This window comes from Chelonia mydas, chromosome 1 (assembly GCF_015237465.2).
Source record: "Chelonia mydas isolate rCheMyd1 chromosome 1, rCheMyd1.pri.v2, whole genome shotgun sequence".
Classification (NCBI taxonomy): Eukaryota; Metazoa; Chordata; order Testudines; family Cheloniidae; genus Chelonia; species Chelonia mydas.
In genome coordinates this window covers 252,185,480-252,200,730 of record NC_057849.1, presented here as the reverse complement: position 1 = coordinate 252,200,730, position 15,251 = coordinate 252,185,480, and the positions used below count along the sequence as shown (strand labels likewise).

Sequence of the window (15,251 nt, the reverse complement as noted above, 5' to 3'; positions counted from 1 at the left end):
CACTTTTTACAGTGTGGGAGAATCTAGCCTGAGAAACAGTCATTCTGAAAAGAACTTGGTGGCATGGGGATAGATAATCAGCTGAACATGAGCTCCCAGTGTGACTCTGGCCAAAAGGGCTAATGTGATCTTGGATTTATAAACAGGGGAATCTCAAGTAGAAGTAAGGGGTTCTGTTACTTCTGTATTTGTCACTGATGTGACTGCTACTGGAATACTGTGTCCAGTTCTGGTGTTCACAATTCAAGAAGGTTGTTGCTGGATTGGAGAGGGTTCAGAGAAGAGTCATGAGAACAATTAAAGGATTGGAAAACTTACAGTGTTAGACTCAAGGAGCTTTACCCATTTCGTTTATTAAAGAGAAGGTTAAGGGGTGACTTGATCACAGTTTATAAGCACCTGCTTGGGCAATAAAACTTTAATAATGAGCTCTTGATAATCTAGCAAAGGTATAACAAGATCCAGTGGCTGGAAGTTGAAGTTAGACAAATTCAGATTAGGAATAAGGCATACATTTTTAAAACTGAGGGTAATTAACCACTGGAACAATTTACAAAAGGTTGTGGTGAAATCTCCATCACTGGAAACTTTTAAATCAAGATTGATGTTTTCCAGAAAGACATGCTCTAGTTTAAACAGGAATTAATTCAGGGAATTTCTGTGGTCTGTGTTATACAGGAGGTCAGACTTGATGATCACAGTGGCCTCTTCTAACCTCATAATCTGTGAAGTGATAGGGGTCCGGTTACAAAGTACAAGCAAAGACTTATTCTCCTAAAATACTTCGGCACTTCTTAGAAACGCTGCTCAGAGCTTCCTATGATGAAATTTGGGGACTGCAGTGAAGAGATATAACCCAGGAGTTTCAAGTCTCCTCCAATTTACGGGCTTTTGTTATGAGACATATTTACAGGGAGAATAGATTTGTTGTAGTAAACCTGCTAGGAACATTCATTGCCTCTTCATAGGCTCCTAGATTTGCAAGTGACTTGAGTTTTCATCACAACCCATGGGAAGCTGTGGAAGCCTCCCAGAAATGACTTCTCAGAGAAGGCAGAGTACAGGTGCTCCAGGAATACGTCTACATTTGTGCTAAATATGGGCATAGATGTACCCACTCTAGCGCCTCTTGAGCTAGCATGCTAAAAATAGCAGCATAGCCAGGGTAATACAGGCAGTAACTCGGGCTAGCCACCTGTGTACGTACCCACCTGGGCCCCCTGAGAACATACACCAGTGGCCAGCCTGAACCATTACCCCGGCTACAGTGCTAATTTTAGCAAGCTAGTGCAGGTGCATCTGTGGGAGCTGGGAATCACACCTCCCAGCTCAAGTGTAAAAGTACCTGGGAAAATTGCACTGGCCGTGTCTTTCTCCCATTTCTCATATTGTTTATGTAGAGAGTAGAACCCACTCCTGGAGAGGTTCTGTTAATGAGGCATAACAACCACAGAAATGGTTGAAAGACCTGCAGAGGAGTAGTTAAAGTTCACACTTTGCATGCAAAGGAAATTCTTTGAGCGCAAAGTTAATCTTCATAAGGTCTGAAAACATTTAATAAAACCCTCTTAAGCATATGAATTATTAAACCATGTTTTGCATTTGACCTATGACATGTATCAGATTCTCCCGTAAAGGCAGATTTTTCAAGACAGGGGTACACGTGGAAGGCATTGCTGGTATAGCTATACCAATCTACTGTATCTGTAAAGTGCTGTTAGTGTGGACATAGCTTATATCAGCAAAACTGCATTTTTGCTGGTCTAGCTTATTCCAATGCGGCCCCCCACCGCACCCCACCCCACCCCACCCCACCCACCTCCACGCAAAAGAAGCTAGACTGGCAAAAGCGAAGTCTTGCCAGTACAAGTGCATCTATGCCAGGGGCTTTTGCCAGCACAGCTCTCTCAGTCACAAATCACACCTCTGCAGACCTCTGACCAACATACCTCTGCTGGCAAAGGCTAGTGAGGTGTAGACATCGCTCTAGCACTGATCCCCTAATATTTTGGCTTACCTGGGTGTAAACATTTTTTGAAATGGAAGGTCGGTCTAATGTCTTTCATATGCATAATAAAACGTTTAAAAGAAAAAGGAGGTTGGTTAAACAAATCTTTATGGATTTGCTCTTGCCCTGAGATTTACACTGCGCCAACTTCTTTGCCTTAGCAAAGATATGAGAGAGAGAAAGAGAGAGATCTTGGAACTGCCTCTCACTGCTGGTGTCTTCCTTTTCCAGGAGTATGAATTCATAGTGCTGCCCAATGCCTATATGATCCATATGCCGCATGCTCCCAGCTTCGACATCACCAAGTTCCGCTCCAACAAGCAATACCGCGTCTGTCTGAAGACCCTGAAGGAGGAGTTCCAGCAGGATATGTCACGCCGCTATGGTTTTGCAGCCCTCAAATATCTCACGGCAGAGAACAACAGCTAGCACGACGGAGCCTGTTTACGGGAAACAGACACTCAAGGGAGGAGCCACTTAACGTTTGGGGCCCAGTCTTTTAACTTGGAACTGAGACACTTTTTGTTTTTATATCATACCCAACAGTTCTAACAGTAGAGATTTGAAGCGATATGTCTTCAGACTGTGCTCATTAGCCACCTCCCTTCCACCCCCGCCCGCCAGGCTTTCAGCTTTAGCATTCGCAAGGTGTGAATAAGAGGGGCCAGCCATGCACCCATCATATCACAAACGGTGCGGAGCGGGGGTGGGACGGGAATATGTTTTCTGTTCTCAAAACAGTTGAGCAAAGACAGATATCCAGAAAATAGGATTTAATGTTGCTATTTAATAATTCTACATGCTTTTTATCTGTAAAGGAAGATCTTCGGGTCACTGTCCTGTGAATTTTAAACCCACACTGCTCTAAAAGGGGAACTTTCACCTGTGAACTTTCGCATTTCCCCTCTTGATACGGATGACTATTCTAATGCAGGGCAAGATTTGAAATAGCCTTGAAAATGAAGGGGAAGCATATACCATATCCCACTATAGAGAAGGTGTGCTATAGGCTGAGGCATATCCACGGGATCAATTGGTGATTGATCCTCAAGTTAATTCTGTATGATCTGGAAGCCTCCCTGCCCCAGCCATAAAATCCACTCCTTCCCTTTTAAAAGGAAATTTTGGCCTTCATTCTGCTTGTCCATCCCCAGTTCTAGCGGTCCAGTAAAAAAGATTGGTGCCTCTACCAGAATGTGAAGGAACCTGTCAGTGTAAGGCATGTGTTCACCTGAGCAATTCATTCACATGTGTCTAGTGAAATAAATGGCCATGTTTTAGCATGGTTACCATTTTAAAGGCAAGAATTGGATTTTTACCTGGGATGTATTTTCTACTGGGGGATATTGACCCGTAGGCTCTTTCAGTGCACGCCCACTTGTGAAGGCATTGGGCCTTGGGCTTTAAGTGGACTTTGTCGCTGAACAGGGAAATATGAGCATGGCAACAGAGCCCAGTAGCCTCAGTGCTATCAAGCTGCCTGCTACAAGCTCTCAGAACTACTTCGTTAAAGGAGTTTATAATAAAAGGAGCAAAACTCTGAGGCATGAACTCCCCATTTGAGGGGGAGAAGAGAATGTGTTGGGAATCTGAGTGTGAGTGTTTGCTTGAATGTGGGGTGGTCCAGTTCACAACCTCAGTATGCGCAGAGATATTTTGGAGGATGGACAAGAAACCTAACAAGCAAAACACATACTAAAACCAAGACACTGGACTTTTTACCATTTCCTTTATTCTTCAGTATTAATGTTGTGTTTACATGGGATGAGGAGATGAGGTTTAATGCACTGCCCTTAGCTGGGCTATTTGTATTTGCTTGCAATGTTACTAGAGAAAGCAGAATTGACTAAAGTGAGAAGTGTGTCCCTCTTTCTATTCCAGACCATGTAGAACAGTACTTACAGACATTGCTGCCTAGACTATATAATGGATCCACACTTCATTGTGCTCATTATTTTATTCTATTTTCCAGTCATTGAATCTTCCTCCCCACCTCACCATGCTAGATCTTGGTTTTCTTTCTAACCTGCTACTTTTTGAGGGGTTTATTTACAGCAACTTCAAAACACAAATAAGCCAGGTGTTTACAATACAAATTTTGGTTAATCATACAAACATTTAAGAAAAGAACAGCAAAAGAAAAAAGCAACTTCTTTGAGACAAGAAATAAGACCAGGAGGGAGTCTGGATGTAGTTGTTACATTTTCCCCTGTGGGTGTGGACCGTGTAAGAATCTATCGCTTCCTACTTTTCCAAATTGCTTTTCTCCTGTACTTAATGGCTCACCTAAAAACTTGTGAGGAGTTAAGCCCTGGCAAAGGCATATTTATAAAACAACCCCTCCCTCCCTCACTGTTAATCTGCCATCCTTTCTCAAACTGAGTAGTGCAATACTTCACAAATAGTCCCAGTGATTCTTCACCAGGAGTAAGGGTGGCAGAATCTGTTCCTAAGGGTATGTCTACACTTAAAACGCTGCAGTGTAAACACTACCTATGCTGACGGGAGGTGTTCTTCCATTGACCTAGGTAATCCACCTCCCTGAGAGGCGGCAGCTAGGTCAATGGAAGAATTCTTCTGTCGACCTAAGGTTGTGTATACGGGGACTTATGTCAGCTTAACAGTGCTGCTCAGGAGTGTGAATATTTCACGCACCTAACCAACATAGTTAAACTAACCTAATTTTCTAGCGTAGACAAGGCCTAAGTAGTCCAGTGGTGTGAAGTGCTGATTTACCTTCTTGAAATTCCTAGTCGGTCCCGCTGTATAACTAAAGCTGTTTTATGGCACTAGTTAAGTGCTGGATGTTAATTTCTTCTTTGTTTCACACTGAAGCCTGGGGACGGGGGAACACCATTCTCCTGCAGTGCTAGTTATGGGTTAGATTGTACCACAAGGACACAACCCATAGTAAGGGGAGGTGCCTTGTTGTGCCATGCCATTAGCGTCATTAGCCACAATTCTGTCCCTGCTCCCCCTTCTGGTGGGGGGGTGCGGGTGGGGCAAGTAGTAATTTGTTGCTGGCGCATACTGGGAGCAAATTCTGACACCCCCGGTTTAGGCTCAGATATGTTGGCTGGTGTAAGATGAGCGGCTCAGACTCTTCTAATAGATTAGAGTGTCACAGGTTTTCTTTATAGGAGCTGTGCTGGTTTATTTGTATTGTCATATTCATCAAGGCGTGTTCTAATTCTGTTTTGTATGAGACTCTCAATCAAGTTCCCTGGTACTGAAGTAAGGCTGACTGCTGTTTAATTCCCAGGATTACCCTCTGGCATCATTTTAAAAAAATGTACGTGCTGCCCTCCAGTCCTCTGCTACAGTAGCGGATTCTAATGAGAGATTGCATGTTTATATTAGCAGCTTGGTTGCTTCATTTGTTGAGTCCTTCTGAACTCTCTGATGAATACCGTCTCAGCCTGGAAACGTAATGCTCTTTAACGTATAGATTTTTTTTCCCAGCCCCTTCTCTTTTGACACCTTAGTCTACGACATTTCCTTATCTTTATTTCCTGGAAAGAGTGAGCCTCTGGGATAGATATCTCTGCAATGTCCTTTGTGGGGAAGATTGATGCAAAGAAGGTATTGAATTCGTGACAGTGTCATTATAGTCGTTAATTGCTCCGTGACCGTCCAGAGGACCCAACAGTTATTGCAGGTTTTCTGCTTCTGGCAGATGGAGCAAATTTGTTTTTATACCTATGGCTATTTGCTCTTCAAATTCCCTTTGAGCCCTCCTGGTTTCCATCTTAAGTTTTATAGTTCTTTCAACCAAGTTTTGATTTCCCATTTGTCTTGAAACTTACCATTTAATCATACTTTTATTTTCATGTCCTCTTCCTTTTTTTATTTGTTTAGGGGTATCCATGCCTTCTGTGAGTCTCTGAGCATAAGTATCCTCCATGCTGAGTCTAAGGATTTTAATTTTGATTTCGGACATTTTTGACCTGCTTCTTTTTAAATCCTGCTTTTCACAGTCAAGTGTCACCATACTCGTTTTTGATGTGATTCCTCCCCAAAGGATGCTGAACTGAATTATACCATAGTCACTACTACTGACTAGGTCAACTATAGTTACTTCTTGAACCAGCTCCTGTATGTTATTTAGGGTGCAGCAGAGTGCAAGGGTTATTTAGGGTGCAAGCTTCTCCTCGTGTGTTCTAGAAATAGCAGTTCCAAGAAGCAGTCATTCAAGGTGTTGAGAAATAGGTTCTTGAAACTTTTTGTTTTATGACATTTGCTCAGCTCATGTGTGGGTAGTTGAAGCTGTCCATTATTACTGTTTTATTAGGCTTAGTTGCCTCTCTAATCTCCCTATACATTATGTACCTAATATCCTTTTCCTGGTCAGGAGGACAGAAATATAACCCTACTAGTGTATTTGTATTCTTCTAATTTGGGGTTTATGTCCCTGCACATTCTACTCTGTGGAACTCTCCCCTCAGAAATTTTAACTCATTACATTCTGTGGAATCCTGTAAGCATAGTGAGCCTCTCCCATCTCTACAACCTGGATAGTTTATACACAGGTATGGCTGTATCCCACTGGCTCCTGACATTCCACCCTGTTTCAGCAATTCCTATTATCTCAAGGTCCTCACCCACTGCCGTGCATTCTAACTCCCTTATTTTTTCTGTAAGCTTCTCACATTGTTATATAGACATTTCTGGTTTTGCCCATGCACTTATTTTTCTTACATTTCTTCGTCTCACACTCTGATACTTTTCTGAAATGTACCTCTGTAATCTCAGCCTGTCCCTTCTCCAGTTTGGCTCTAATTGCCATCCTATTCTTTACTAGATAAAGATATATCTTTGTATTATAAACAACCCTAGCAGCTGTCTTTGTCTGACCTGAGTCATCCTTGGTACCTGTGAGATTTCCTTCAGCTCCTGCTTTAACTAATCCCCCCAAACCTTGCCAGTTTTGTGTGCCAGCCGTCTGGCTCCACGTAGTATATGTGCTTTTTTTTTTTCAAGTGGGACTTAAAATCATCATCTGGGACTCACTGGGGTGAAGGAATTTGCAGCTGCACCTGCATTTCCACCACCATGTTAGAAGTGAAGACTCTGGATGTGTTCACATCATTTTTAAAGCACAGATTATTTATGTAATAAGTTCTCACAGCTTCCCTTGTGGTTTATATTTAAATCACAGACATCCCTTCAGTGACAGTGGCACCACCATTTAATATTAATTGCAGTGTAGTTTACTGCAGTGTAGTGAGTTCTGTATTAGAGGGAGAAGCATAATAATTTCATCATGGATGCAGCTGCTATTTCTCTGCACAGGTGAAAATAAGGCCTTAACACAACTGAGCCATCAGTTTTATAAATGCCCTGTACAAACACATTACAAGTGGTTGTCTGTTAGGTACAACAGTCAATTTTATAATTAAATATAAAAATATGTTTTTAATGTTCTTATTTTTACATGACTGTTTATTCAAATATAACGATAAACTTCTACCTGGAAGATCATGTGATCTCCAGATTGTGCCAATTCCCCTATCACCGTGGCCTGCCTAATGGCCACCATCTGTTTTTTAGCTGAGGAAGACTGTGCAGGACTCCTTGAGTTGTTGCCTTTTAATCAGCATCGATACTAGTCTTAGAGACACTCCCTCCTACTCTGCCACATATAAGGGATATTCATCAGATTTCTATGGACCATCAACAGGACACAAGAACTCAGCAGGTGGAGTGAGATGAGGATCAATAGCTATGAAGTGAAGTGGGTTCCATTTTGTTTGATTGTTGGAGTGCAGGAAAGGAGGAAAAATTCTGTGGTCTTTGGTATGTGTCTGCTCCTCAAGTTAAAAACCCCCAAAGTATTTTTTTTTAAATCAAGTTTCTGCATCTCTAATCCACCAGACTGGAACAACTGAGTCAGTCACCCATGCACAATGAAAGCAAATTAACCAACATTTCAACTCTGGTATCGAAGATGCTGAAACATCTTTGACATGTCAGTATTCTACTTCTTTATGTTAGGAGCCTGTAATGTGTAGTTAGAGTGTGGCTAGAAATGTTTAAATGCTTTACTGAATCAGGACCCTGTTGACGATTTTTTCAAATTAACATTATAAGCAGTCAGAGTAGAAAGAAACTACTGGCCTTGTTCAGCCATTACTGCTTGGGAAAGTGCTTATAGTCATGGATCTATGATACCCTATTTTAGGGGACCCCCAACATCAGAATGCAGACACAGAATGCTCATTAATGTCAAAAGGAACTTACTGTATGTGCCAGTTAACTGGGCACAACATTTTCATCTTAAAAATTACCTGGACACAGAGTGTACTTGCCCTACAGAGTGTAGTTGCTGTGGGCTGTTTAAGAAATAATTTGCGAATTAGAAAAAAAGACAAAACATTTATTCAAGTGATGGACTACATATGTTGGTCGTTTATCCAAAAGTACTTCTAGTTCCTGTAGTGGAACTCTTACCCTGTTCGTCATGTAAGTATGCAGAGTTTTATAAACCCCAAATTACAAGGTTATATCTTTTCTGTCATGCCGCATTGTAGTATCCACTGTAAGGATTAGATTGATTTATTTTCCCCAATTAATTACTGTTTCAATAAGGGAATAATGTCCTACTCCTTTTGACTCCTCCTATACTGACAAGAAACGACTGTACAGTGCAAAAAGGCAATGTTTGCGTCTAATAATCTGCTAGCATTAAGGGCATGGTTTAAATTCAAAGAAGAGAAATGGTTTTGACTTCAGGCTGAAACTCTGCTTGGACACACAGTCTTTACCCTCTGCTAGTTATGCTTCAGAGTTGCAGAGATCTCTAAACAGGTGAGACCAAAGAGTTCAAACCAAACCCCTGGCTATTTCCCTAGGTATTACAGCAACATAATTCTCTTATAAACAGTGCATGTATATATTTTTCCATACAAAGAGCTACATTAAAAGAATGCTGTAAAGTGAAGCACTGAAAAGTTAGGAGATGCCCAAATTAAAGTTGCTCATGCAACCTTAATCTGACCCTTTGTGTGCATGCCTTATAATACAATCTTTAAGATCACATGCTATTTTTTTCAGAGGACCCCTGCTTCATTCAGTGCACAAGATGGACGGTGCTCAGGGAATGTGGCCGCTGTTGGGTATTTCTTTTTATCCTCACTGGTATTGATCTTTGAATAATATTTTAGTCTCCTTGATTCTGAGCAGAGCCAGGCCCCCTTTTTCAAAGGGTAGGTTTAAACTTGGTCTTGGAAACCCTTTGGGAAAATCAGTTAAACCCTATGCATTAAGCTTTGCGTGTAGAATGCTTGGGGTTTCATTCTATAAGTCCTTCTCATGTGTAGGGCCCTTTGTAGTCAGTGGGAGTTACACACATGGAGGGCTTACACTATTGGACCCTAAACATGTGAATTCTAAAATGCAGTAAATAATGGCCTGTCTCATTTTTTAAAAAGAGCCAAAATACAGGAAGAATAAGTGAGTGAAAACACCTGTTGACTTACCTCTGAAGACCGCTAAGTCACAACTGAACATTAGTTTTGAGGTTTGTCCGGGATCTGTGCCCTTTACTTATTAACCACTAGACCACATGGCCTCCCTATTCTAAATGATCTACGTTATTGCAGAGTCTGCGAAGCCGAGCTTTGAGATTAAACCAGCCTCGGCTCAAAGATTCATGATCTTTGTTAGTTCTGCTGATCCCACAGGCATTGCACTGCTGTGTGTGAGCAAAGGAGAAACACCGGAGGAATACAACAACTATGGTAATGTCAGCAATCAGGACATTCATCCTTTCCAAACTCTGCCCACCTGAAGTCAACAGTTGGTTGGTTAGTTAATGGCTGAAGCAAAGCTAGTGTCCTTGCAAGCTTCTTTTGCTGATTTTGAGACAGATTTATTGCTGCATCAGTTCTCTCTTGCAGTGCTCTAAAACAACTGACATCTAAAGAAGAAAAATTGAAAACCAGTGTATCCTGATTGTTCCTCTGGCTACTCATCCATACTAAACAAAACACAAGCCATGAGTAGGCAGCAGCATATCAGGGTGTTTTGGTTTTTCTAGAAGATCCAAGTGATCTCTATGTATAATCTACTTTTTGGGTAGACTTTCCTGTGCTTCACTACAGCTCATAAAGAGTTCTCCAATGAGTGACAGACACCTATTATGCATAGGCATTTTTGGGACTCACCACCGTGCAGATTCAGACTGAGGGCATATAACTTATGTAATTTCCCCACACACACATAGACCCTGCCCAGTGCTTACCACTTACAGGAAGGCATAAAAATCCAAATGGTACAGCTATTCAATGGTAAGGCATGACAGTGTGTTTCTAGGGTCCGTGTTATCCAGGAGGTTAGAGTAGATGACCAAAATGGTCCCTTCTGGCCTTAAAAATTGCACATCCTGCTGGTATTGGTTCACACTGAACTGTTTGGGCAGAGTTTGTATCCTTTGCTTTTAAGTTTTGGGTTTGTTCAAAGTAAAGTAAAGCAAAGACAAACTAAAAAATCAATGGGTTTTGTTAAGATTCGTGAGTAGCATATGGATTTTGCGAAAGTTCATGTTCATGGGGATTCATCCAGGCCAGTAGACCTAACACATAACCAACCAACTGTCAGAAAATTTGTTGTGGATCCATAGAACTCAGCCTTTTTTAAAAAACTTGTTCTTATAGCGAAAGCGAGCAAAAACAGTTCAGTTTGAGTCTCAGTTATCTGGGCCCAAAAATATTTCAGACAAAAAACTTTGCTGGTTTCATTTCCACATTTGTATAAGAAACAAGCAGACTTCAGAGTCTTTTTGAAGTTTTGTTGCAAGAGGTTTGTACAGCTCTCTTCAGTTCCCATCACACTTGGAAGTTTTCAGGACATTGTGTGAAGCAGAAGACTAGAATTGTGGGTCACTGGGATCCTCCAAGAAACAGTTCAATAAAAGGGCTAGACTTCCCTGTTGCCTGGAGTATTGGTCTTGACCTTTGAGACTTCACAGGGGCTGTTCCTGTCTCAGTAGTTTCTCTGACTGTACGTGTGAAAGAACATAGGTTCATGATATTCCATATGGCAAGTTCTTTACTAAAGATACACCATCATGGTCCCTTTCTTTTCTGAAAAGCAAACGGGTGCTCTTCCACTTTTAGGCTTCTGCATTTCTGCACACCCTTCTCTTTATTCTGTGATTTTGGCAGTTTTTAGTTAAGTCCAAACTTGAGAGGAAGTTGAGTGGTTGGAAGCCACAAGGATGGGATCCCGATGTTTTATTTTTATTTTTTTAACATATTCCTATTGTTGCAACTTTTCTGGCTCCTGACCCCCTGTGCCTCTAAACATCATTCCCAGGAATTACTGTTTTTTAGTCAAAGGGCAGTAACACCATGAGCAATTGCACACATACGTACAAGCACATTGGGCACTCAACATTTCCCCCACTTCGTGCAGTTCCTATGTTTGCATGAAATTTCTTTAAGGCCAAGTGAAATTTCTAAAAGGCTTGATCCCATGATCTTTTTGCATCCAGTCCATCACACATTTTACCTGTGCTTCACCTTCCCCACATTTATCGCTGGCGATAGTGTCCCTCTTTCCCATTACTTTGTCAGATATTTTTAAGATAGTACAGTATCTTCTCACAGCCTGTCGGCTGTTTATGCTTATTGTGCAGAGAATCCACCTTTTCCTTGCTAACTCCTTGGGGGGGCTGGGGGGGAGGAAAGAGCTACTTTAAAGCAAACAAAACCTCTGAATGTCAGGAATAGAGGGATCAAGCCTTGAATATAGCACAATATTAATAGCCTCAGAGGAAGGGGAGATGCCTGAAGATGCTCAGAATCCTGTACCAATCCTGCATCCAACCTTACCAACCATTGGGTGTGAGATGCTAATGATGACTAGGACCCCACCAAATTTGTGATTCATTTTGGTCAATTTCACGGTCACAGGATTTTTAAAATAGTAAATTTCATGGTTTCAGCTATTTAAATCTGAAATTTCACGGTGTGGTAATTGAAGGGTCCTGACCCAAAAAGGAGTTGGGGGGGGTTGTCACAAGGTTATTGTAGGGGAGTAGTATTGGTGGCAATACCATGATCCCCCCCCCCAAAAATAATAACCTTACAACCCCCCTGCAACTCCCTTTTGTGTCAGGACCCCCCAGTTTGAGGAACTCTGGTCTCCCCATGAAATCGGTATAGTTCTATAGGGTAAAAGCACACAAAAGACCAGATTTCACGGTCTGTGATGCATTATGGCCGTAAATTTGGTAGGGCGCTAATGATGACCATGCATAGCTTTGGGGAAAGCAATGGCATTGGAAGATTTGAAAAGGCCCATTTTATTTTTTTCCCTTCACACAGCCAGCTGATTTGTCCTCCATAAAGCCATCCCCTGGTAGCATATGTAGAAATGAACCAAATGGACAGCACACCAGGTAACAGAGTACATAAATAGTCACTCTCCTTCCAAGCTTGCTGCAGCTTGCTGCAGCTTCAGTTTTTCCATTTAGCTAACGTTCTCAGAAGAGTTCACAACGTGAAGGAGACTAACAGGTGCTGAGTGCATTAAAAAGGCAATGGACCGTTGTCCCTATTTTTCTAATATGTCTACTAAGTTTTCGGTGCCTTCATTTTTCAGTGTTCCAACTTGAGCTACCTATAGCTTCGTTCTCAGAGGTGCTGAGCAACCACCGCTGTTTTTGACTCCATTTGGAGACGAGGGCGCCCAGCTCCTCTAGAAATCAGGTCCTAAGTGTTGCAAGTTGGGCATCAAAAGTGTGTGGACAGTTTTGAAAATGTCAGCCTAAGTGACTAAGAATGAGTGAGTTGACCGGCCATGGGAGCAGCAGCTTGTGTGTTTTGGAATTCAAGGGCACTGTGATGGACACAGCATGCTAACAGACAAGAACACATTGCTTTCAAGAATAAAGGGATGAAGATCTTAATAGTTGATAGTTGAAGCAAAATATTACACAAGGCAATGTGGGTAAGGATATGCAAATGTCATTGCATCATGCTACTGTTGTAGGGTTTTGCAGAGGTCAGGAACAGCATATGCAATATATCTGTTGGCACTCTTCTAACGACATAAGAAATGAATCCATATGAAAGGAGAAACCACATTTCCCCTCACCAAGCAGGGCTTGATTTGAATCTGACTCCTTTTTGCCATGACACAGGTATTTTTACATTCTTCAGGGGGAAGACTGGGATTTCATAATCCTTACGGTGAGCGATGCAGGAAGGGAGGCTTGTCATTGCTTTGCAAGACATGTCACACGGAAGGATTTGAATTTTAAAATCCTGTCCCTGACTGTGCATTACCCTAATGGAAGGTCTCCTGTGTGAATGAATAGTGAACTCTTCAGTTTCTCTCCCACTGGGAGTGGGGGTGGTCCTTATACTACATTTCAGGACAGAAAAAGAAAATCCATCCATTTTGTTTTACAAGCAACTCTTGAGCAGAAGTGCTCCCTAGAGAGGGATGACCTCTATATCCCCATTCCCAAGCGCCTCATCCCTCCAGGGCTGTTAGATTGAGGCAACTGGCATTTAACACAAAACACTTAGTTTACATGTATGCTTCAGTCTGTGTGTAAGTTTTCTAGGTGATAATTTTATTGGGGAAAATGCTGTTTAGATTGTGCGTGCAAAATAAATGGCTTGTAAATATTAAAAAACAAAAACAAAAAAAGTTTAATTTTCAGTTGTGCAATAAAATTGTGAAATAATCCTCTCAATTCCTTTCCACCAATGTCTGACTTCCTGCATGTTGGTTTGAGTCACAGAGCAGCAGTGTTTCTCTAGATGGCATGAGAAAGAGGTTTGATTACCTTTTTATTCTTTGCATTTGTGTTTTCTTTTCCATTCATATTATTGTTTGTTCATCCTGGCCCCAGTTCAATAAAGCACTTACGCACATGAGGAGTGCCACTGGTCAGTGAGACTACTCACCTGCTTAAAGTTAAAACACGTGCTTAAGTGCTTTGCAGAATGTGGACCCTCTTCCCTGTTCTCTCTTTTATGGCTGTTCCCTTGCGTACAAAGACAACACCCACACTAAGGCCTGGTCTAGCACAGGCGTGGGGGATCGATCTCAGTTACGCAACTTCAGCTATGTAAATAACACAACACTGCTGTTGCAGATTTTGTTATCTGCCAGGTGTAAGAGCAATTCCCATGTTAATCTGAAGTCTCTCCCGGCAACAGAAGAGGCTGTGTAAGCATCAGCAGGTCGAATGTTTCCTTTAATTGACACCCCGCCTCCCTCGTTGTTAGATTTCCCAGCTGTTACTGTTACAATCTCACTTCCAGCTTGGGATCCTTGCAGCAGAAGATGAGTAGTGACTATGCCCATGGGACAACCAGTTCTGCCCTGTCATCCATGAGGTCAAGAGCCTTCATGCTCCAGAACCATGGGAACTACAAACCCCCAAAAGGAGTAACGGTGAGAGAGGGAGGACGGGTCAGATACTGCTGACCACTGTGCATTTTACTGAACCTAACACGCAAATGCCAGAGGAAGCCTGGAAGAAGCTTATAAAAATGGCCTCTCTTCTGGGATGTGATAATGGGGTGTACATTCAGTAAGGATATTCTCAAAATATGAGGCCAGAAAAAGTAGATTATAGAACAGTCTATTTACTGAAGATTAAATGTCATGTGAACATGACCAAAACCACGTGTAAGTGAGGAGGACTTCCTGAAATTTGTTTGGATTTTTTAAAAAACAATTATTTCAGTGTCAAACTTTTTTCTTAGTTTCTTGTGACTTCCAGGGGAGAATTTGAGTCCAAAAGGAGAGAAGAAAAATACTGTAAAATTGTAAAAACTATAATTGTATTCATTACTGCAAATGTAAATGACGGTTTCATGTTTCCGTGTATTTAATCTCAGAGAAAGGAAGATAAGGACCAGGAATGTACAGGTAGGATTTTCAGAAGCACTCACTGTTGACCTAACTCTGCTCCCATTGAAGTCAAGGGTAAGATTTCCTGGTGTACTCCCTTAACTCCAGTGGACTTACACCAGGGATGTATTTGGCCCACTCTCAGAAGAAAGATTAAACAACGGCAAGAAATGAGTTTCATTTACTCTGCAAGTAGCATCTGATTCTCAACAACCAGACTCTTGAGATACTGTAACTAATGCTATTTCCATATTAGCCACACCTCTTTCTATTCATCCTTTGATAAAATCAGTAATAAAGAACAGCTCTCCCCAGAAATAAGACTGTGACTTTGTTAAACTTTAACACTTTAGTATCATGAAGACAG

General features: G+C 41.6%; 1 protein-coding gene across 4 annotated transcripts in view; it reads left to right on the top strand.

The window, feature by feature from the left end:
• LARGE1 (LARGE xylosyl- and glucuronyltransferase 1) overlaps positions 1 to 13,381 on the top strand; it is a 375,539-nt gene extending 362,158 nt beyond the window's left edge. For all 4 annotated transcript variants that reach the window (XM_043542469.1, XM_043542463.1, XM_043542466.1 and 1 more), the window contains one exon: positions 2,240 to 13,381. In XM_043542469.1, the coding sequence (XP_043398404.1) occupies positions 2,240 to 2,437 (198 nt within the window). In that variant the 3' untranslated portion in view covers positions 2,438 to 13,381. The remainder of the gene's footprint in view (positions 1 to 2,239) is intronic.
• Positions 13,382 to 15,251: the final 1,870 nt, after the last annotated feature.